General features: G+C 37.5%; 1 protein-coding gene across 1 annotated transcript in view; it reads left to right on the top strand.

The window, feature by feature from the left end:
* Positions 1-22,355, top strand: part of efna3a (ephrin-A3a) — a 128,689-nt gene extending 106,334 nt beyond the window's left edge. Inside the window, exons 2-5 of the mRNA XM_038279299.1 lie at positions 1,235-1,536; positions 3,645-3,710; positions 5,541-5,615; positions 19,271-22,355. Coding sequence (XP_038135227.1) covers positions 1,235-1,536; positions 3,645-3,710; positions 5,541-5,615; positions 19,271-19,389 — 562 coding nt within the window. The 3' untranslated portion in view covers positions 19,390-22,355. The remainder of the gene's footprint in view (positions 1-1,234; positions 1,537-3,644; positions 3,711-5,540; positions 5,616-19,270) is intronic.
* Positions 22,356-24,145: the final 1,790 nt, after the last annotated feature.

The raw sequence follows: 24,145 nt of genomic DNA, 5'->3' as shown, positions 1-24,145 counted from the left end.
TGCCTCAGCATGTGGGTAAATGAATAAAAGGATAGAGATCCAGGAACAAAAGGTGCAATTTTAACAATGTCGGAAAGTGAGACATAAAAAGAGAAAAGGAAGGGTTTATGGCATTTCCTGCCATCATTTTTCTAATTGAGCTTTCAAAACTGTGGAAACCTCGAGGAGTAATGAGTCTGGCAGCAGATGCATTATAACAAACACAATGATGGATAGTTATGACTGTGTAAGTGCTTCTATAGGCATAGAAAAGATGATGTGTATGGAGGAGAAGACAACCAAGAGATAAATATTGTTGCACAAGGCAGCGTACAGAACTTAGAGCTTATATTCAGCACAATCTCTCCCCCTAATGGTGGAAAGGAGTCATTACATCAAGAGCAGGTTACACATCACTGCAGTCGAGGACAATTCCCTTCTCATCAGCTCACCTGCAGGAGCCTTTGTAATGATTTCTACTTTCTCTAATTACAGACTATGTAATTTACATAATAGGTGTACTCAATATTACACACAGTGTAGGTAGCAGACAGTCACAGCACCCACACAGCTGTTCAGTGAGTCAACTAAGGGAGTTATTTTACTGTCACATCTGCTTGACCACAGAGAGGTTCTGCCTACCTGCTAACAGCAGGCTCATCCGATCGTAACGGCTCCCTGAGGAGCTCGCCCAGTGATAGGTACGGCGTGCAGACCGGTTCCCCTGCAGCCAGAACATACATCGTCACTGACAGGATCTCCTTCTACCTCAATGACCCAGGCATGCTCAGGGCAGGGGATAACACCCAGGAGGGCAGATTATCATTCCCAGCAGAACCACAGGCCGTCGCCAGGATGCTTTAAGTGAGAAAACGTGTTTTCTCACATGTGGAGAGAAGTCCAAGCTGCAGTCCTGACATGTATATAATCCACCGTGAGATTCTAACATTTAAAAAGGGGGCATATTACTGTTTTAATCACCTATTTCATTTAGTTTCTATTCCTCCATTCATTCTTTTAAAAATGAAACATCAAGAAAGATAAAAGAATGTTGAATGCTTTCCACTTATTTGGTTCATATTTGTCTGATTTGATAGAATCTATGAAATCTAAATTGGAAGATTTAACTTAAACCAATAATTGCTTACCGTACTTAAAATTACAATTTCTATTAATGTCAGTCAAATGTTCGATTGTTACTCTGAAGCAATTATTATTTATTTATTTTGCTCATCCTGATCCTTTTTCTTTTTAGGCTGCGGAGAGAGGGATACACTGTGCAGGTCAGCGTCAACGACTACCTGGACATCTACTGCCCGCATTACAACACCAGCCAGCGTGGGACTCTGGAGCGGGTGGTAGCAGAGCAGTACATCCTCTACATGGTAAACTACCGAGGATACTACACCTGCAACCCCCAGATGGGAGTAAAACGCTGGGAGTGCAACCGGCCCCACGCGCCCCACACACCCATCAAGTTCTCTGAGAAGTTCCAGCGGTACAGCGCCTTCTCGCTGGGCTACGAGTTCACCGTGGGCCAGGAGTACTACTACATCTGTGAGTCACTAGCTCATTGTGATGGATGGAAAAGGCCTGAGGGTGCTGCACATCCAATATCTGTGATCGGAGGCTGTAATTTAGAGTGTCTCTTCACCCACATGTATCGACGGCTTGTGGGTTTTGATAATAGATCCTAGAAGTTGAGCTGAGGACATTCAGTTTCCTGCAGCCACAGTTTTTATTAAAAAGTCTTGTATTTGATCAGATTTTTTCACATAAGAACCACAAATGAATGGGTCTTATTTCGATTGTAATTATTTCAACAGCACATGAGGGGCATAATTGTTATATGAAAAATATGACATGGTTTAAGAAGGATTTATTATTAATTTGCTCATTTGTATTTAACCCTTTTTACTCTATTACAGCTTGTGCAAGCTGTAGTTCAGTACAAGCAGCTGCCTTCAGGAGTTTTTACATGATCAGTACACAGAGTTGTCCTTGAATACCTCAGTGTCAATAAACCCACAGCTGGTTTAAAAAGGCTCCAAAGGTTTGTTGGTGAGAAAAATCAACATGATAAAAAATGAAAAAAAAAAGAACACAGCAGATAGGCCAAGGATAAAATTATGGATAAATTTAAAGCAGGATTGGATATCAATCCATCCATTTTCTGTCACGCTTATCCAAAGCGGGATCACGAGGGGTGCTGATGCCCATCTCCAACTGTCTTTTTGGAGAGTGCTTTTTAATCCATGATCTGAACCTAGCTTAGAAATGGCTGACCATCTAAGCTGACAGGCTGGGCGAGGACCATGAGGAGGAAGAGCTGCAGCTCAGGATATTTTGGAAAAGTGGAAGCAAGAAAGCTATTGTTTAAGGAAAGCCGTTAAAAGGAATCTATGTCAGCAGAACCACAATGATTCACATCCATCAATCAGCACCTTTTGCTCATGCAGGACAAGTCTCGCTGAAGAGCACTAAGATGTTGAAACTCCTCAAAATATATGGTAGTTGTTTTGGAAGCATCAACAATTTTCTTGTGATTTGTGTCTTAATGGGAAGAGAAATCAGAAGGTTGTGTTTTAGATTCATTTTTCCCCCACAAATGCCAAGTGCTTTGATTGAGAGACTGAGTGAGCGTAGTATAATGTATAGTCTTGAATAATTTTGATTGGTTTATGCGACTCAAAAAGAGAAATGTTTAGTTTAGGGGTCTGCAACCTGTGACTCTGGAGCCACCAGTGGCTCCTTGGACCCCCTACAGTGGCTCTTAACAGTGGCTAAGACTGAAGAATAACTTAAGGTTTTATATAAAGTATAACAAATACCGGCCTTTACATGAGCTTTTTTAATTATTTTATTTTTATTTTCCACAAATAATATTATACAGAACAAAATCCATCCAATGCTTTGTTTTCTTTCTCCTAAAACCTTCAAAATACTAATAAACGGTTGGTTGTTACTAATGGCAACACATTTTCTTTAGCCAATATTGCCTTGTTTAGTTGAATCTTTCATAAGCAGACTAAAAAAGGGTCTCTAAATGCCACAGTTTGCAATAGAAATCATTTAGTCTGTGCTCAGAAGCACTAGTTGATATGATCATTTGTTATTATGCATGACTGAAGATTGTCACACATGTAAGAGATGCTCTGATCAGATGAGACCAAAATTGCTACTCATCCTCACTGTTTTCTTACAACGATACATGGTGTTAGCAGCATCATGCTGTGGGGATACTTTTCATCAGTATGAGATAGGGAAGCTGTTCAGCATTAATGGAGGTAAGGATGAAGCCAAATATTGGGCATGTCTAAAAGCAAACTTGATAGAGTCTGCAGAAGATCTGATACTGATGCAGACTAATGTTTTCTTTCTTGAAAAAAACAAAATGAAATGTTGCTAAGGATGAATTACACACAGATGGACTCCTAAGGTGTATTTTTTCAAGGGTGTCAGATTGAAGGAGGATGTATACATCCTCCTGACACTTATCAGGTTTCACATGGATCCTTCTTCCTCCACTTCACATCTGTGCTCTACTTTCAAATGGTGTATTACTAAAAAAAAATCCCATAGAAAAAGATGGAAGTTTGTGAGGGTGATGTGGCCTGCAGAGGGCACAAGGTTGATATATTATGTGTGTTTGTCCCCTATTTTAGCCACACCCATCCACCACCATGGCCACAGCTGCCTGAGACTGAGGGTCTTCGTCTGCTGCTCCACTGGTGAGACTCCTCTGTTTCCACTCTAGAGTCTGATGTGGCTCTTTATGACCTACAAGCACAAAGAAACAACGTGATGAAAAAAGAAATAAAGAAGATCTAAGGGCTGCATCTCAGAGCGACGAGAGAGGAAGGCTCTTCTGCCTCACGCTGCCTTGACGAGGTTTTGATGATGCAGTTTCCTCCCTCAAAGCAGTCCTCTGAGAATGACAAGCTAATGTTATTCTCTTTCTCTGTGCTATTACAGTAATGTTCTGTCTCATTCTGTGACTGACATGCTGTCATGAAGATCTGCAAAAGATGTGGAGAAAGTAAAACAAAAATGCATTCAGCTGTGAGATTCAGATCTTTCAGCCCTCCTCTTCTCTGTAAATCCTCTTCCTCTGCTTTCTTCTTGACCACCCCCTCTGCCTATCTCCCCGTCTCCCTTTCTTTCTCTCTGATGCCTGCTGCTCTGTATAGTACGCGTGTTATTTTTACCCTGGTAGTCTGCGCTCTCCCCTGCAGGCCTTTGATCAGGCAGCGTGGTAAAGAAAGCCTCCCCCCTCTCCTCTAACCTTGTCAGCACTAATACATCCCACTTTCCCAGGCCAGCGTCATTCCCCATGTACAGATCACCTCAGCTCACCCTGCTGTCGCTGCCAATCTGTTGATGCTCCCTTATTTGCATGTTGTTGAGTCTAATGATTTAAAGCTTTTGAGGGTGTTTTATGTCTGCCTGCACATTTCCACCCTCATTTTGTCTGATGTAGGTGCATTTATTGAAGGGTTCGTTGCATTCAGTCATTTTTACAGCTCGCCATCAGAAGTGTCTTTCATTTCAGCTGCCCTGATCCATCTTTAACCTTGACAGAACAGGGCTTCAGAATAAGACAAAGGGGGTGAATATTCATGAGTTTGCTCCTCCTGTCTGTGCATTATCAACAGGAACTCATTTAATTTGCTTGAATATAAAGCAGGTTGCTTATAATTTATCATTTGCAAAAGGTAACATAATTGCTGTGTGTATTGCTGCTCATAATGTCTTGAAAATAGGAAGCCAACTAAAGTCAGTTGGTTTTTTTTTTTATTTGGGGGGAAAAGAAGGTTTCAACCTCTGTTCAGTCTTAATCTGCTTTACCGTCACAAACTGCAAACATTTCTGCAAAAAGTTTCATGATCATTTAGTCAAGTGTGTTGGATTGGCTTGACCTTGTTGCAGCTTTTTCTCTTAAAACCTTGGAAAACAGCTAGGTTGCAACACAAATTTCCACACTCCTCATTGTGCATTTAGTATTATTTATGAAGAAATTTCATACTTTTATATAAATATATAAATTATGTCATAATGTGGTTAATGTCTGAACTTTGGTAAGTGGTATTCGATAATCTCCTGGTTAGAATCTGTGGACTGTTCTGACCTTAACTAGGTCATTCTGGGCTGGACAGGGATCCTTTAAAACTAAGAATTATTGCTGCCATTTTTGAATGGTCTGATGTATAGCACAGCTCTACTTCTGCCCAAGGTTAATCTATGCGTATACACAACTTAAAAGCCATGTGCCAGCTATTCAAAGAGCAAACTGAATTTAATTCTAAGTCTAGACAAACAGTCAAAGTAATGACAGTCCCTAAATAAATTCTTTAAATCCTCCAGGCGCTGTCTGGATTTACAGTACACAATTTCTCAACTGTTTCTCCAATCCACTTTAACTCCACCAAGCTGACCTGTTAATGTACACAGATTAATCCTGCTGCAAATCTCCGTTTTTTTTTGTGTGTGTGCGTGTCCCTTCCTATAACTGATTTTATCTTCCATCTTCTCTCCATCTGTCTGTCTCTGGTATGTTACAGCCTCCCAGGCAGATGATGACTCCAGTCAAACTCCCGACTACACAGTCAGACCGAACATCAAAATACACAACATTGGTGAGCGACACTAGTCTATGGAAGCAAGCTGGACTCCATGCTGGCTTCTACAGAAATGTGGCTTATTTATTTCTTTTGATGTTTTTTGCTTAAAACAGTTTTTTAAATTAGGTCAATATTATTATTTTAGTAATTTCCAATACAACTGCAAGAGCTCTGAAGAAATCACTAGTACCAAAACTCCTCCCTTATTATTTCCAATCATGATTCTAAAATATCCAAAATAGTTCAAATCAGGTTCCTACAGGTCTTTTAAAACAATGAAATGCTTTTATATTTTAATTTGGTGTTATGAATGTTTTACGTTTTAGTCGCTTCAGGTTTTTTTAAATTGTACATATGTTTGATTATCTGTAGAGGGTTTTTATATTGATGATTAACTCTCTAACAGTGCCGCCATTTATACTTATAAGTATTATTTTTCTCATGTCTATTCATTCCCCATTGACTAACAATGAACAACATGTTTTATGTATAGTATAGGCACTTCAAGACATTTTCTTCAAATGTGTGTAATGGCTGGCCATCCATGCCTGAAACTGGACATCTAATGAATAAATTCCTTAGTAACGAAGTTGGGATGTGGTACTGAATTAAAGGCCTGTTTCACAGTTCAGGAGGAATGTGGGCGGTATTTGGTAATCTCCTGGTTAGAATCCACAGACTGTTCTGACCTTAACTGGGTCATTCTTGGCTGAAAAGGGATCCTTTAAAACACAAACTGAGAATTATGAAACCCCCTTTTCAGTGCTTCTTGGATCACAGCATGTTCAGAACACGAAAAAAAAAGGAAACCCTTGAATAAAAAGACTCACAACACAGGATTGAACTCTTCTAATTGAGTAGATTATGGTGTTTTTTTATGCAAACACTGGCTCTGTGTGGAATTACTGAGTCACAAAGGACTGTTGGTTGCAGTGTTTGGTTAGCTATTATATTTTAGGTGTTCCTAAATGTTTGGCTACTTAGACCGACTTTCCGCTTCTTGCCACCATCTGATAGATATAATGCTCAGGATGTCTTGTGCAGTTAAGGCTGCACAAGATGGATGTACTGATAAGGGCCTTGTTAGCAGGCCTGTGGCTGCTGATTTAGTTTTAGGGGGAGAAAGACTAAAGCTTCCAGTCCATCAGCTACAACCTTTATCTTGACATTTAAGAATATAGATCCTCTCAATAAAACTATATCCTAGATACAGGCAGCTCAAACTTTTTTCCTTGGTGTTAGCCCTCAAACTTGGAGATGGAGTAAGTTATTCAGAGAGAGTTAAATCGAAAAGAGTCTGGCGAGATGGTTTGTGAATCTCACCAGTGTGCCACCTGGAGCATCCTTTGTAGCTGCTTTCTAGGTACCTTCTGCTGTGAGGTGACACCAGGCTAGTTCCAGAACTTTCAGGAGGGACTAAAATCCCCTTTGCCTTTAGAGCATCTTCAGATCTTCCAAAATCCATGGATTTCTTTCAAGTGGAAACCTTTGATGGGTCCTTGGTTTGATCTCAAAACCAAAATTAAGACAAAAAAAGGTCTAGATTCCCTTTTATACATCAAGTATATTAAGTAAACAATTTTTTTTTCAAATAAGACTCCATGTTATAATGTAGTATATTTTGAAAATCAGCAGCAATTGAAATTACTTACCATGATAATTACAATAAATGACGGGAGTAGACTGAGCCAAACCTCTGAAACTGAATTAGCCTCATTGCTGACCTTATTACAATCTTCATTTGTCATTGTCATTATAAGATTAATTATTTCCTCTATCAGCTGCATTAATCCAGTCATAATGCCACACGGTTTCATGGCCTCACATGATTCTACAGGAGAATGAACTTAATGAGAGGCACACATTGAGGCATAAAGAACACTTGCTTTTGGACGCCATGAAAAAGGGTTTTTAGGAATTTCAAAGTAATAAATATTTACAAAAAATATGCAGAAGAACAAGATTATATATTAATTGTTTCAGTACTACAGTCCTGGAAGCTACAGCAACAGCACTTTTTCCAGTCTTTCAGCTACTATGTCTTCCTATTTACAAGAAAGCCACCAAGAAAATTGAGGTCTTACATGAAACGAAAGGTTGGTGTTTACTTAAGGAGAGCAAATGTCAGGGAAAGAGTCAGTTGCTCAGAGTAGTGGTTACATAAAACCTCTGTTTTCCTTTGTCTTTTCTCATCCCCATCTCAAACAAAAGTCTTTTGCTGGGAATCATTTAGCAGGCTTTTTTTTTATTTTTGCAGGGGCTGCAGGCAGTCTGTGACAAAAGAGTGTAACCCTTCTTAGATTGGAACCGCCACCAGCAGAGTTTAACCCCCCCAAAAAAAGCTGCAGTCATAAGCATCGTGATCAAAGAGTTAAAGAGAAACAGTGGGACAGGAAAAGAATACCGGAGGGACAAAGAGGAAGTCAGGGATATAAAAGATACTGGAGAGAAATGCAGCAGTAAAGTACAAAGGACAGATGAGGAACGAAAAATAAAACTGAGTAGTGGGCGAATAAACAGGGAGAGAGTGGATAGCCAGTAAAAAAAAAACTCAGTGGTGGCTGGATTGCTCAGCAGTATCTCCGGCTCCAGCTTACCTAGAATTTAATACACATATTCCCTGGCAGGAAATCATAAAAAATCATAGCCTCCAGTGCCGTGATACTTTTTGCTGAATACATTTGGAGGAGGATGCCCAGATTGATGCACATGCACAGACTCTCACACACTAAAAAACCTCCAGTAGCTCCAGTGACCGCTGGACTCCCACTCTCTGACTCAGCCTCAGGACCAGACCAGCCCACAGACTGGCTCAGCATCAAAGTTTCTCCATCGCATATGTTTGGCCTTTTTTCATCTTTTTTTTTTCCTAAATCATTATCTAACTTCCTGCGTCATATTTTCTTTATTTAACTCAGTTTTTAAGGATAACGCTGATTGTTGCAATTTGATTGTCTTTTTTTAGATGGTATATCAAAAGCTTTATCCAGAATATCAGTAAATATAAGCAAATGGTTTAAATTCTGATCAAATACTTACTAATTAGTTATCTTATTAGATGGTCTACCATAGCTACTTGAATATTCAATTAAATAATACTTTAATAATCCCAAAGCAAAATTTCAGTTTTAGTACAGCCGGTCCAAGGGGGACGCAGTGTCTGACGTCTTGCTGCCGTGAAATGCCCTGCCAGACATATTTTTTTTATTACACCATATATTTCTGCTGTTCTTCTGTGTAAATGCTTGTGTTAAAACATGTAAAATTATTTCAAATAGTATTAAATGTGTATCATATGTTTGGAGGAAATTGGGTTCTATATTAACTGCCTCTTAAGCAGGGGTCACCAATGTGGTCACTAAGGGGCCCCTTAGGGGCCTCATGGGGTGCCCACAGCAAATGCACAACACACCAGTTGGCTAAGATAGAAATTTTATTTTATTCTGTTTCCCTTATTTTTTAATCATTTATAGAGCATTTTATCATTTTATTTCATACAGAATATTTCAGCATTTATAGAGATTTGAAAATGAAAATATCATAAAGAAAATTTGGAGTTAAAAGAAACAATAAAAATAAGTTTATTATGCATGAAATTAAGGTAAACACTGACCCTTCCTTCCTTCCTTCCTTCCTTCCTTCCTTGGTAGCCCTTATATGACTCAGTACCCATGGAGTAGCCCTCGGCCTTAAAAAAGTTGGTGACCCGTGCACTAGAAATCTCATGCAAACCAGATCTGGGTGAAAAGAAGGACCCATCTGAATCCTTGGTTTTTTTTTATTATCTTGTACTGAGACCTTCATAAGGTGCTAAACTGGTTGCGCTATAATGGGTAAAATTTAGTCAGTAAAAAAACAGCCTGTTTTTTACCCGGGTTCACCAATCCAGTCTGAGAAAATCCATATGGGGCCCAGTTCCACCTATTGGCCGGGTTATGATGCACGAAACAGGGAGAAACCCTGAAAATTTATAGTATTCAGTAGAAATAGGACTTTGTAGTTGATGGGAAAAGATAAGTGTTTTTGTATGACAATAAAATTGAATGAAAGGTTTAGTAGTTTTTAGTTAAAACTGATTAACATAATGTGCCCTCATCATACTAAATAGATTTTATGACACAAATACAAGTTACTCATATGAAAATATTCAAAAACCTTCAATATCTAAAATTGTAAATATATTTTATACTCATATTGAATATCTCAAATGAAAAACCTGTTTGTTAAATCGTTGTGTCCAGGTTGGTAAAAATCTCCACCTGTGACCTCAAGTTACTCTGCCCTCTGCCTGCAGCTAAAGCGTTGTCATCTATTTTTCTACTCTCCACAGTTTTTTGCTGTCTGTTTTGTCACCAACTTTATTAGAAACATATTAGATTTACTAGATACATGGTATGTAGCTGAGGGTATAGGCTACTGACACAAAAAACTTGGATTGCACCAGTGGAAATAGTTTGCCTTGAGCTGTATAAAAAGTTGAAACTAACTATTGCAGCATGGTGAAAATATAGAAGTGTAGTTTTCTTTTAGGTTTGCAAAAATCATCATGTAGAAAACTCTGTAAAATGCATGTGAGGAAAATGGGGAAAACTAACAAAACCATGTAAACACGTCCTCTTTAAATAAAATTCACAGTCAGCCCAAATAACCTGCAAGAGAAAAGTAAGGGGAGACAATTAAATAGCACTCAGACTCTCCGCTGTAAGCATTCATCACACTTAATCAGTTGTTTGTCGAGAAACTGGTACCATTTTGCAGTGTGCATGAGAGCATCGCTTACAAATCACTTTAAGGAACAAGGCTACTGTTTGTTTGCCGCCCGTCATCTTGTCTAAATTGCTTGCTGTTCTTGCCCTATTAAAAAAGAATTTCCACATCTCTGCAATTAATGTTGCTGGGTCCACTGCAAGACTCAACCCACTGAAATGATTGATGAACTGTGAAATAATTGGATTTGCTATTTTACTCTCTGCAGCTCAATTCTCTCAGCTTGTTTAGGACAGTATTTATAAATAGCAGCAGTGTGTTATTGCTGACCATTTTAGAGAAAAGAATCACTACAGCAATAGTGAGTCCTTATCATGGGATTAATCATCTGCAATGTTCTTATAGAGTTTTCCTTTTTTTTTTCCACATTTAAATCCTAAAAAAATCTTTTTTTTATAAGACACAGATAACCAGAGTAAATAAGATATGCAGTTTATAAAAAATTTTTCTCAAAACTTAAAGGAAAATAAACTTTTGAAATCAGTCATTGTAAAAGCATAACTTCCCCTATGATAAATCTTTAATATATTACTTTGGATTCAGTGTTATTGCATCTCACCTCTATTATCAAGAAATCCCACAAGTTCTGTTATAAGTAATGGCGCAAAGTTCACATACACATTTTTTTAACAGCATTTTGTTTTTTCCTTCAAGTTATCTTTTATTTTGAATTTTATTATCAATCATTTCAATTTGGTGGCCAGTAGGTGAAACAAATTAAAAAATATCAAGCAAACTCCAAAACCCCAAAAAAGCAAACAGGAAATTGCTGCAAAAGAAAAAATGCAGTAATCAAATAAGTTGATTACAGCAGGAGCCTAAAACCAACAATACTAAATGCAAAGTAAAAAATGCAGCTGTCACTTACTTAACCTCTTAGTATTTGCAGCATTTTCCCTTTTGCTTCTAATTTCTCTGATTGCAGTAATTTTCTTTTCCAGTATCACTCTGTTGCATGGTGTGTTTTGTAATGTGTCTTTTGACACTGCTGGCTTCCTTTGTGTGGAATGTTTGAAAATGTGTGAAGAAATGTTGAATCCAGAAGAGGTCTGTATCCTTTTCCTGTGAACTCTGTGACCAGAAGAGCTAAAGCTGTTGTGCTCACTATGTTTTTGTAACATCCAAACAATAGACATGTGGCCTTTGAGCTGAATAAATAAAAGTGTCTGAGTATCATAGGTCGCAATAACAATAAAAGAAATAGACTGCTGTCTAAGCAATGCGTTGACCAGGTACTCAGTCATTCTGAAAGTCTGTTTAGGATAAACAGCTCCATCATTGTCATCCTTAGAGAGACAATGGCTGAATATTTTGACCCTACTTTATGGCCGTAAATAAGCTTTGAATAATTGAAAGCAGTTTGCTCTCATAGATATTGTGGATGTTATTCCTATCCAGATGCAGATACAGAGTTGCCTCATGCTGTTTATTGCTCTCTGTAAATCTGCCATCACCGCGGTGTCACTGGCAGGGAGATTTATCAGCCCAGACAACCTCTCCTACTTATTGACAGTCCAGAGCCAATCTTTCTTATCTCACTGGAAACGCCTTGGGTGTTGTTCTGTGGATACAGGAGCTATTCTGCATGCCTCCTGTTGTTCTGTTGGGCTGCAGGAATGCACCCGGAAATTGATTCCTGGGTCCTAAATTTGAGCCGTGAAGACAGGTATCATACGGAAGACCTCTGGTTGCAGCAGCCTTAGGCATTCAGCATTCCCCACTTGGTTCTTCAATAACAAGATTTCTTGAAAAGTAAAGGGTTTAGATTATGGGCCGGATTTATGAAGATCCAATTTTGCGTGCAGTAATTTGCGCTCGCAAACTGGAATTTTGCGCGAGGGGCTGAACCATGGTTTGCGGGTGATTTAACAACAGCGATTGCGTAACTGGTGGCAGGTGCAAAACTGTTGGAGACGCCCTATTTAAATGATGGTTTTGCGGGTTTTGTGGTTTGCGGCAAAGTAGTTTGTGCAAACTAGCGCATTAAGAAATTTTAATCTTACAGTGACACCCCCACCCCCTCCAAAAAAATAAAAATAAAATTATATATATATATATATATATATATATATATATATATATATATATATATATATATATATACACTTTGGCAACCTTTATTCCCTAAGGTGGTATGTGGCTGAATTTCTCACTGCAGTAAAAAAAAAAAACAGGTGTTTTGTATTGGCCTGTAGAAAAATGCTCATACCAAATGGCTCACAAGAAGTGACTGTGGATAAGATGACTGTCCCTACGCATCCCTGCAGCATTGGAATGTTGCTCCACAGGCGCAAGGAGGAGGTCGGGGTTCTACGGTAGGGCGTCAGGGCGACATGGCATTTAGAATGTTGGACAGCACTTCTGAAAAACGAGATTGGGAGATCCCAGATGCAAAAAAGTGCAATGTTGCAAGGAGTTTTGTGATAGCTGGTATTGCGTGGGTCCTCCTTGTGGCTGGCTCCAAATCCATTCGGAGTTCCCCCAACAGCTCCAAAATGGCAATGCTGGATAAACCATGTTTTGATGATCGTTTCCTCGTTCATTCCAAAAATATTCACACGGAGTGAAAAAATGCGTTCTCTGCGTCTCCTTGCTTCATTTCGATGTCTCCTTCTTGCGACAATAACCGCTGCCATGTGTGCGCAATTACGCATACAGACCATTTGCACCTTCTTTTGAAACGTGTTAAATATAGAGTCAGATACCGTTAGCAAAATTGCTTTCAGGTTTAATAAATCACTTTACGAATGCTAAATTAATATATTTACATGTTCTCCTCCCACAAGACGCACTTTTGCGTGTAAACGCCCCATATTGCATATTCATTGCAGAAAAAGTACTAAATGGATAAGAGGCGCTATTTAGCACGTTTTAAAAACCAAATCCTTTTAGCACGCTGTTGATAGATCAGTTTGTACATTTTTTAGCGTGCGCAGTGAAATAGCTCACGTTTTTATACACGCAAACCTTTGATAGATCCGGCCCTATGTGTTTACTTTGTGGTTTGTCCAAGTAAAGAGCCTGTAAACAACTCTGTAAAAGTTAATTCATGCAAGAAACCACATAGATGTTGCTGTATGAACTTGTTTATATAAAGGTAAACATGAACGCTCTGATTTATACTTAATGGTCTTGCTGGCTGTATGTTTGGGAATCATTCTCCTGCAGGAAAATTTACCTGCATGTCTCAAAAAGGCCTCTTTCAGAATTTGTTGCCCTTTAATTATCTTCTATCAGCTGCCCTTCAAACCTAACCAGCTTCCCTGTCAATAAAGAAGTTCCCAAACCATGATAATGCGCCCCAACAGACTTCTATGTTACCATAGCCTTTCAAATCCAACAGCTGTTTTCAGCATGTTCATCCAAAGGCAGTGGTACCTCTGGTAAAAAGTGTGAGAAATCATTTCACAAATTCGTGGCATAATGTCATACAGACAAATTGTTTAACGAAACAAATTTAATGTACTGAATTAAAAGAAAATCACAAGAAATAACTGTTTTTTGAAACACATGATTCACATCACAGTCATTGGCAAACTGTCAATATTTTGTAAAGCTCTTTTTCTAGCGCAGTACAAAGGTTTTCTGAAGCTCCAAAAAAAAGAAAATTTACAACCCTGAGCATCCTCTTCAGTGTCTCCAGTCAAAGGCTTTTTCAGATCTGCTGCAAGACAGAGCTCTACAGAAGAGCTTTCCTGCCTACAGTTATTGACTTAAAAAAAAATGATTAAAAAACAACTAATAACTGTGTTACGATAAATACTTAAGTTCCCTTTGGAATCAATAGAATGTGTTTGAATTTAACTGAATTATACTGTGGACTAGTAAGTTACTGTACAATTTAATTTCACAATACTTTTGATTACCATGATTAAAAAACGATTCAGTTGCAATATTTTTTTTTTTTTATTTTGCATAGGTACCACATAAAGTATATCACATAAAGCGATCCTCAGACAGCATTTCGGAACCAATAACAGACTTCAGGAATTTCCACATGTTCACATTTGTGATGCTACCGTAGATAACACTCTAGCATTGGATAACTCCTGTTTATACACCGGAAAATCAGCAGTGCTAATTCAACACCTGCAGAGCTAAATTCAACACTTTAGCTCTGCAAGTGCTAAATCGAGTTAAAACTACACTTTTGAAATTGCTTAATATATAACACTAGGGCAGAGTTCCAGCAATTCTCTAATTAGTTAACATTTAACACTTGTCAACACTGGTTAGTGTTGAATTTACCCAACACCAGTGTGTAGTGACCAAATGTGTATTCTTCTTTCAACACTACAGAGTTGTTGCCATATTAACACTATATAGGATGTACCGTTTCACATAAAATGCATCTTTTGTAGAATTGATCTGTGTGGATATGTTATACAGTACTGTTGGGAATCAATTTGCACCCCAACCCCACACAGTAAAATACTTTACAAAACAGACAAAAACAGGTAAATTGTAGTTCAGGTGACATTGTATTAAATAAAGCACCCCTTCATTAACAAAGCATTGGCTTTGCATTAACAATGGATAAAGAATCCTTTAGTCCCAGGCAGACAAAATGACAATGTGGCATTGCATATGTTTTTACATCCAACTCATTAGAAAACTGTTTGTCTTATGGTCTGTAATAAATCAAGTCATCAACAGAAATAAAAGAAAAGGAAACAGCTTTCTCCTTAATACAAGATGAATTAAAGTGGTCATCAAAATAAAGTGTCAACTCTGGATGTCAAAATAAAAGCTTGGTTTTCATTATTAATAATAATAATAATTTGTGATATTTCTAAACACAGGAATTTCCATATCTGTTGTAATACAAACAATCATACCAATCTAATGCTGAGTTCCAAAGTTTTTCACCCAATGTATGTAGGTGGATCTAGTCTTGCTATGAAGACGGTACAATTTCAGCTGCTACATTTGCTTTGGTTTTATAAAGTTGAGCTTTGATTATTTTTAAGTTCTCTTAATATCTTCCTCATTTTGTTGGATTTAAACATATATTAGACTCATTTTTCAATTATGATAACTAAATCCTTCTCTGTGTCATGTCATATGATAACAAACTGTTTAAGTTCAAGTTGATTAAAGGTTTAGACAATAACTAACTGTAACAAGTAACTTATAGTTAGGCAGGGTCACATAAATAACAAAAAAAATAATCCTTTTTACTTACTGTTATGAGGCAGTCAGATTATTGATCACATTTCTTTATATTTCTTCTGACAGACATTGACAAACAGTTTGTCAGAGCAAAAACGGTGAAACAAATTAATCTAATGTAAAATTAACATAGTATATGAGATTGTTTTGTTCATTTCTGTTTATTCGTTCAACATTTTTATATGCGCAATTTTCTAAATAAAACATTTGGAACACTATAAAATTAAAAGCTTTTCTACACAGCTTTAAACCTTTACTTACATCACATAATGTTATATAAACACTCAAAGGATAATCTTATCTAACGTACTGTGCTCATAATTCCCTGTAACGCAGACAGTTTATGTCAAAGGTGACGATGGGATTATAATGTAGGCTATTTGTCTATACAAGGAATTCTTTTTCTAATCCCTGAACATAGAGGATTTATGTTTGACAAAGGCACAATGGTTATATCACAGTTTGCATGTAAAATCTTTAATCTGACTGTGCTTGGATTCTTTTCTATGATTTTATATAGATCTATTGATACCGGTATTGCTGTTGCTGTATTTCATCTTTTAGACTTTGTTTTTGTTGAGTTAGGCTGTCCTCATCACTGTTATCTGATGTTTGTTTGTGTGATTTGGCAAGAAAACATTTTAAAATATTAAGATCAAATGTGGGGCTCATCAGGGTTCTGATTTCAAGCCATTTACATTTAAAATGTAGATCTACCTTATGAAGATCTAACCATCATTTCTAGCCATATGCTGATAATACACAACAGTACACATGATGGGCATCATCTTCAAAGATGAAGGGACACTAAATTACATATGATTTTTTTCTTTGTGCATGCATTAAGTGGGTGTGTTGTTGTTGATCTATGTTAAAACGTGCAGACTGGTTTGGTTGTCCCCAATTAAAATACCGTAAGCAAAATGATAGCGACAGTTTGAGAGAGGCAGTAACAGAAAGATGAGGTTTCTAGTCATGTAGTTAGAGAATACGATGGCAATTATTATTTAAATAATAGTGACAATAAAAATAATGATAATAGCACTTCATATGATTTAAAGTGCACTTCACATTGGCTGCCTGGTAAGTGGATTTATCCTTGCAAGGTCTTGCCTCAGCAGCTTTACCTGATACACACTAGATCAACCTGATACAATACTTGGCACGATACTTGGGTGACGATACAATATTATTATATATTTCTCCTGGCTATCAAAATTAACTGTATAGATAAAAGAAAGTGCTGTACATGTTCATCAGGATATATTGATCATTTAGTTATTTTCGTATTCCGGTTGTTTGGGCTTTATTTTTGATTTCAGTCTTTTTTTTTCATTTTGGCTGAAATACATTATACTGGACTGTGTAGATGTTTTCTCATTGTTTATATAACTCTACTATTATTATTTTTGATGGTTGAAGTCTGTCCTCCCCTTCTGTCATCGTATCAGTGCCTCCTTTGTAGTAGCAACGACCACAGAAATATTTGTGCACAAGTTTGTACCTGCAAATCTACAGTGAGAAAAACTGCAGCTGCATTTGAATTGAGAATCGGTTTGTACGTGGGAAATCTTTGTTTGCATTTCCTCTACCCAAAAAATGTGCGAGGTTTGGATATTATATTATAATCTGTGTTTATACATGCAGGCATACAAACAAGAAAGGTTTTGAGCACACCGTTGAATTGCAAATGCAAATCACTTTGCACCTTCTTTGAGGATTTGCTTTTGCCACACAAATGTTTGCACATTTTTAGAATTAAAAAAATAGTTTTCTCACTTGAACAGACTTATGCACTTAACTGCCATAAAGTCTTTGTATTCATCTTTTTGGCTCACCATATAAATCCTTTACACCTCTAGTCCTTTCAGGAGGCCTTTAATTAACAAGGTTTATTTGTGTCCTTATGAAAACTTCCTGCACATTAATTTTTTAGGTACATTTTGGATTTTTAATTATTTTCTAACTTTCTACTTTCTATTCCTTATCTGATTTAACATACTGGATTTTCCTTGGAGGATTAATAAAGTTCTTCTTATCTAATCACCATTCTTCAAGAAATACTGTACATCAGACACTGATGTTGGATATGAAGACTTGGCTTATATTCGCCATTTTAATCCATCCAAACATTAGAAGTAAGAATAGGAAATCAAGGTTGGTTTTAGAGAGCAAAGTGCTATTTGGAAAAAGATAACTTAATAATATTCTACAAGCATACTTGTGTTTTTAAATACAAAACCTAGTACTACTTTTTTTTTACAGTGCTGTACAATCATATTTACCCCTTTCTTGATTTCTTTTATTTTTACCACTCCTTGTGAGGATTTTATTTATCAAGGGATAAACAAAATGCCTTCCTTCTAGTAAAAACTGTCACTAGGCAGTTGTGATAATGAATAATTCAAACGTACAAAAGTTTTAGGCCATTTTGTTTGCAGGAATTGCAGTTTAGCTTCATTTGGAATAAACGGCTTAATAGAATAGAATAGAATTAAACTTTATTGTCATTGCACTGTCACAAGTACAAAACAACGAAATGTGGTTTGCATCTAACCAGAAGTGCTATACAGGATATAAATATTATTACAGGTTTATGTAAAAGCAAAAACTAATAGTTAGGGACTGTTAAAAGTTGTGTATAAATATAAATATGAATATGGGAGCTACATGCACAGATTATACAGAATATACAGGAATGTTAGAAAAAGAATTATATATGTATGAGCGGGTTTAATAAAGGTTACACCAAAGTTACAGAATGAAGTCCAGACTGTGACCAAGCCACTGTTTGAATGTCTCTTTTCCTCAAAAACCGAAAATCCTGAGGTATAAACTGCGTTTTGTGTTGACTTAGGGTACCTGTGACATTATTTTTTGCCACTCGATTCAATACTGTGACAGAAAGGAGAAACACATGGTAACTATAATGGGGCAAATAGGTTTGTATAACTAGATAGTGCGTTTGTGCTCTGAGAAGGTTGCAAGTACCCGCTTCGATCCCCAGAGCCTGTATTCTAGGTCCCTGAGCAGAATCTCTGATTGCTCCCCCAGCGCCGCGCAGTGGAAGCCCACTGCTACCCAAGGGGATGGATTAAAATACAGAAGTGAATTTCTTCATTGTGAGATCAATGATGTTCAATTACTAATATTAATGTTACCATGAACGCAGTAGGATATTAGTTTGCATTTGTAGGACATGTGATTTTTCAAATCTTTGAGTAGCAGTTAGCTCTGGTTTATCTAACAACCTCTAATAAGTTAATTTGCTCAGGCTTGTTTGCCTGCCTTATATTGTAGAGATAATGAAAAGCATTAGGGAATGAACATAATGAGCCTGTAATCCACTTTTACTGAATATTCCTAAATGTGTTCCCCAAGCTCTTTCTCTGTCTTTCCCCTCAAGCTAATGTTCTGTTCCATCAAATCAATGCTAAGGCCATAGTAATTTGGTTTGATTGAAATCCCTAGAGGACAAAAAACACCATTACCCTGAAAAAGTAACATTAAAAAAAAAAAGCACACATCAGAAACGACTTTGTTTTTTTAATTTACTCTCCCACAGGGAAGGCCATATGTAGCGGATGATAATTGGCAGTTTGCTGATAATTGCTTCATGCTTCTTTCCCCTCATATGTTAAAGCCTACTTAGCATGCATCACTCAGCGCTTCTAGATTGATAAATTATTTTTTCTTTACCATTACTGATTATCTGTGTTTCTCTTCTCCAGATGAATTCAACCCTGAAGTCCCCAAGCTGGAGAAGAGCGTGAGTGGCAGCAGCCCGTCTCGTGACCGCCTTCTCCTCACCGTGGGGACCATGATCGTGTCGGCCATCCTGTTGTCCTAGCGACCGTACTCAGGAGCTTGTTGGACCACCTTGTCCAAAGGGCTTTGTATCCCTTAAAGTTTTTTTCCGAGAAGATGTGAAAGCTAAATTAAACAAATGAAGAATATGTACAACGGATCCAATTTAAAGACAAAGCAAAAAGAAGTGAGGCCTTTTTTTTGCTGTCGTATTTACACCTTTCATGTGGGAGTGGTGACCACCTGGAGATTAGAACCACTACTTAGAATCCAGATTTTTGTGCTGCTCTCATTGGACAAAGATGAGAGTTGTTTTGTAGCATGGAAGAGAAAACAGAACAGAAAATTTGAAGCTTCTCCCTAATTGGATGATGAAAGCAAGGTTTTTGTGTTAGCTTTGAAGAAGATGGCAACTTTAAACTCTGCAGTGGATTTTTTTAAGGCTTCGCCGCATCAATCGAACTTTGATGTAGTAAAAAAAAAAAGACAAGATGGACTAGAAACTGTAACAAGGCCTTTATATGATTAGTGAGTAATCAAAACGACTGTCATTGTCCTGGACATTGTAGAATGTTTTCATACTGGTGTGTGGTAGCTGCTGGTGATAAAAGCCCGGAGGAAAGGGGGAGACTTTATAAGAATATCCACGGGCTTTTCAGTAATCAATTTTCTTCAGACATCAAAAAAGCTCTGGCTTTGTGATAGGCACAGATACAAAGCCTGCTTTTCTTCGAAGGGAGCCAAATGCCCCTCAGAACTAGTCTTTTGTCTGCATTTCCTGCCTTCGCACTGTAACAACCCGAGAAAAATACAGACCCTGGACTAGTAATTTGATGGCACTTAGATTTAGTAGATGTGGCACAGACGTGTGTTTTGTTCCGCTGCATTTACCTCCAGCAATGGACTAAGAAAAGTTCCAGATGTCAAATCTTTACAAAAGAGGAAAAAAAAAAGAAAAAGGTCTCCTCACAGCAATCAGCACGGTTGTTCAGAAACCCCCCTAATTCGCAATTGTTCAGAAACTGTCAGCAGCAACTTGCCCTCTTTTCACTCCCAGATTACCTGTTTTTTTCCCCTCATTTCCACTTCAGGGGCTCCCGGCCAATCAGGGCTGATAGCCATTGAACCAGTCCCAGTTACCAAGGAGACAGCCTCATGCAGTCACCAAAGTTTGGCACGTCCCTGAGGAAAAATTATGCTTAGAGTATAAATCTGTAGTCATAGAACAATAGACCCAGTATGAGCATACAGATTGTTCACCATGTTGTGAGAGGCATTTTTGGAAGAACAAAAATTAAATAAGAAAGTTCTGTTTCAAGATTTTAAGGTAAAGCTGTGTGAAACATGGCCTGCTATTGCTAGGCATTAACATAAGGTTACAACAGGTAGAAAATCAATTGAGTGCAAGTCCAGAACTTTTAAAAACTTCAATTGAAAAAAAGCAAGGTGAAATATAATCCAAACCTAATTACTGTGAAGACCCAAATGAATCACACCCCAGGGAGATTTAGAGGAAGTCTTTATTTCTTACACTTTTGACTAATGATAAAATTATGATGGAGAAGCCAATTCAGTTTCCCAACTTGAATCTCAGTCTTTGAAGGGAAGCTAGAGTGTGGTAATATCCCAAGCTGAATCACATGGTTTCCATCAATAAAAATAGTTATTCAACTGATGAAACCGTTTCAAAAGCTGGTAAAACTTGAACTGACACTTTTATTCATTATTTAGTTATTATTGATACTGCTGTTACTAATAATAATGATAATGGTGATTTAATACCCTTCAAAATGATTAACAGGTTTGTAATAAGATACTAGGCACAGCAATCAAACCCTTGTAAATGTTGATGCCCTCTCTTCTGGTTTCCATAGGTGTTTCGCTTTGGTTAAAAGTTCCACGTCTTTTAGGTTGGAAGGGCTCCTTCCACTCCCCCCTAATCTCTAGCTCCCTATACTGACTCTTTATCAGATTCCAGTCTTTAACTTAACATTTCAAGTAACAATTCCAAGCTTATACAGTAAAAAATTTGATTTTAGAAATACGAAATATTCACAATATTTCGTATTTCTAAAGATGTGCTGATGTATCATTTCCGAGGGGCAACAAAGCCAATTCTACTCTTCTGTGTCTAAAACTAACAATGACACCATTAAAAAGAACAAAAGATAAATAAAATGTGTGAATGTGAAACTTATAAGAAGTTCTTTTATACTGCATAGGAAAACCTTAATCCAATGAAAACGTTGTGCTTTTTTTATTTATTTACTTTTCAAATGCTTTTATTTTGACTTTAAATTGTATTTATCTACATAATTTATTAATGTGCATTCTTAGGCCTTTGCTCAATAAGCTACAGTGCCATTTTTTATCTTTTTTGTTTTAAAAATGTTGAATTTGTACTGCGGTATTTTGCCTGTTTAGACAAATAGATGTAATTTAGCCAGTCACGAACAGAAAGCTATCGGTTATTAAGTCAGTGCATACACTCAATAAGCCCAGCCTCATGTAAAAAGAAGCAACTAATGATGTTGCTGAGCAGCATGTCATAAACCAACTGGGGATGCACAGAAAGAGCCTGTGTCGTTGGATCCTGCATTATAGTGTACATTTGAAAATACATGCAGGGTACTTGAATGTGTATGAGTGTTTAAATGCGGGAGTGTTTTGTTCTGCTTTTTTTTTTTTTTTTTAGTTGTGTGGGAGTAAATGAGGAGATGTATGTAAGTGGAACGTGTTTGTCCGCGCTTTTAAAGTACGTGGCATTTAGGAAATTCGCACCAGTTTGCGGAGTCATTTGTAGGATCTGAATATGCAAGCGTGTATGAGAGAGAATGTGCTTTTTAGTCATGTTAGTTTATGTTTAAACTGGGGGGGCTGGGACGTCGACAAAAGCATTTACTTTTACTGAAGACAACCACAAGACGTGTTTACGTTTGACCTGAATGAATAAACTGTAAATTAAACCAAGAATGATCAAAACAATGATGATTAAAATCTTTTTTGCAAGCTTGTTTTAGTCTGTTTTTCTATTTATATCAATCCCAAAAAATTTACCTGAAAGTGAAGTCGACTTGTCTGTAACTGATTCTGATCATTTATTTTTGGTTTGCAGATTTAGAGTCTTGGTTAACTGATCGACACAAGGTACCACAACCTTTATAGAAGCAGGAGCTTTGACCCTTTACTTGTCTGGAGCATACAGGTCAAGATCAGCAATTTTAGTGAAACATATTTAGCCGATTATCATTCTTAGAACATGTAAAAAAAATCTCTAAAAAACATTGTCATAAGTCATCACTAAAGCAAACTTTCAAACCTTCTGCCAGACTTCCCCAGCAAGATCAGCACAAGGAAACAAAGGTTTGCAAAAACCCTAAAAGGTCAAAATAACAATCTTTAAACATGCCATGAAATGTACTGTGCTTTTCTAAAGTATTTATATCCACTTATACAAATAAAATCCCAAAAAATAGAGACCTTAATGGGATTTTATGTGATGGGCTAATAAAAAGTAGTCAATAACTGCAAAGCGGAGGGAGAAGGATAAAAGTGGGGTGTCTGTTTTTGGTTGTCTTTCTTCTTATTCCTATGAATAAGAGCCAGTAAAAAATAATTACTCCCCAAGTCATCTGCTTGGTACAGTAGATTGAGTCCTGTGTGTAATTTAAATTATGCATAGCCTTATTGAATTATGGCAAGACAAAAGACAGCATTGAAAGGGAGTCATAATAGGTCCCATTTTTAAATTTGGATACATGAAACCTGTGGAAGAAGCTGGTCTGCCCCAATAAAAACGTAGATGGTGGGGAGCTATCTGCACATTGCCCAGAGAAACACTTATCCGACTTTAAAAATAGTGGTGGCATTTTCTCAGGGACTGGAAAACTATCAAAATAAGCATAATTCAGGGCAATCCTGGAAGAACACTTGGATACTCTAACAGGTTTAAACCTGGGCAGGATATTCACATTCAAACAGGATAATTACCCTTAGCATGCCGGCAGTGCATTAAACGAATTGAATTATATTAAAGAATATTCACGAACTAGTATGTTTCCTATTAAAGACAGAAACTAATCCAAACCAGGAATCTGGCTGGACATTAAAATGAATGTTAAGAAATATTTTTTATCCATCTGATGGAGTTTAACCAAGTACAATATGAACACCTCTTTAGGCCCTGTAAACGTTGCACCTTCACATGGTACAGCTGAGATCTGAGTCCCTTCTTCTGTTTGTGCATTAGAATAAATGGCTAATGGCAAAGATGGGCTGATGTTGGAGGAGTGAAGATTCAGGCTTGGATTTTAGCTAAAGGTGGGAATACACTGTGTTATATTTTCAATTGTTGTTCTCAGCTACAGCTCAAATTGTAAGATGTAACTGCAGCATTTAAAAGTTCACAGATCACGATGTATGTACTTACGCTGTACGGCCCAACACTCTGATCTGCTTCATGTCCAAAAACCACACATCGGACTCAGCGCCGAGAGACAGCGCTGGTCAGACTGGTCAATCTGGAAGGAAGAAGAAGAGATCCCTTGTTCGCACATGCGCAGTACATGAGGTTCAAGTAAATTGGCTCATAGACGCTGGTAGCTCTGGTTCAACAGCATGATTTGCTAACTAACGAGGACCGATTGAATTTCAAACATGTTTAATTTTTCCGGACCTCACAATTCCTGATCGGCAGGTGGTCATGAGAGGCTGATCGCCCTTCGATACCGCCTGTGTAAAACACGAAACAGGATGTACGATGAGGCTTGAAACTCGGTGCTATCCAATTCTTGCACAAC

This window comes from Cyprinodon tularosa, unplaced genomic scaffold, assembly GCF_016077235.1.
Source record: "Cyprinodon tularosa strain WSP-4 unplaced genomic scaffold, ASM1607723v1 ctg15, whole genome shotgun sequence".
Taxonomy (NCBI): domain Eukaryota; kingdom Metazoa; phylum Chordata; class Actinopteri; order Cyprinodontiformes; family Cyprinodontidae; genus Cyprinodon; species Cyprinodon tularosa.
This window is presented reverse-complemented; position numbering and strand designations above follow the sequence as displayed.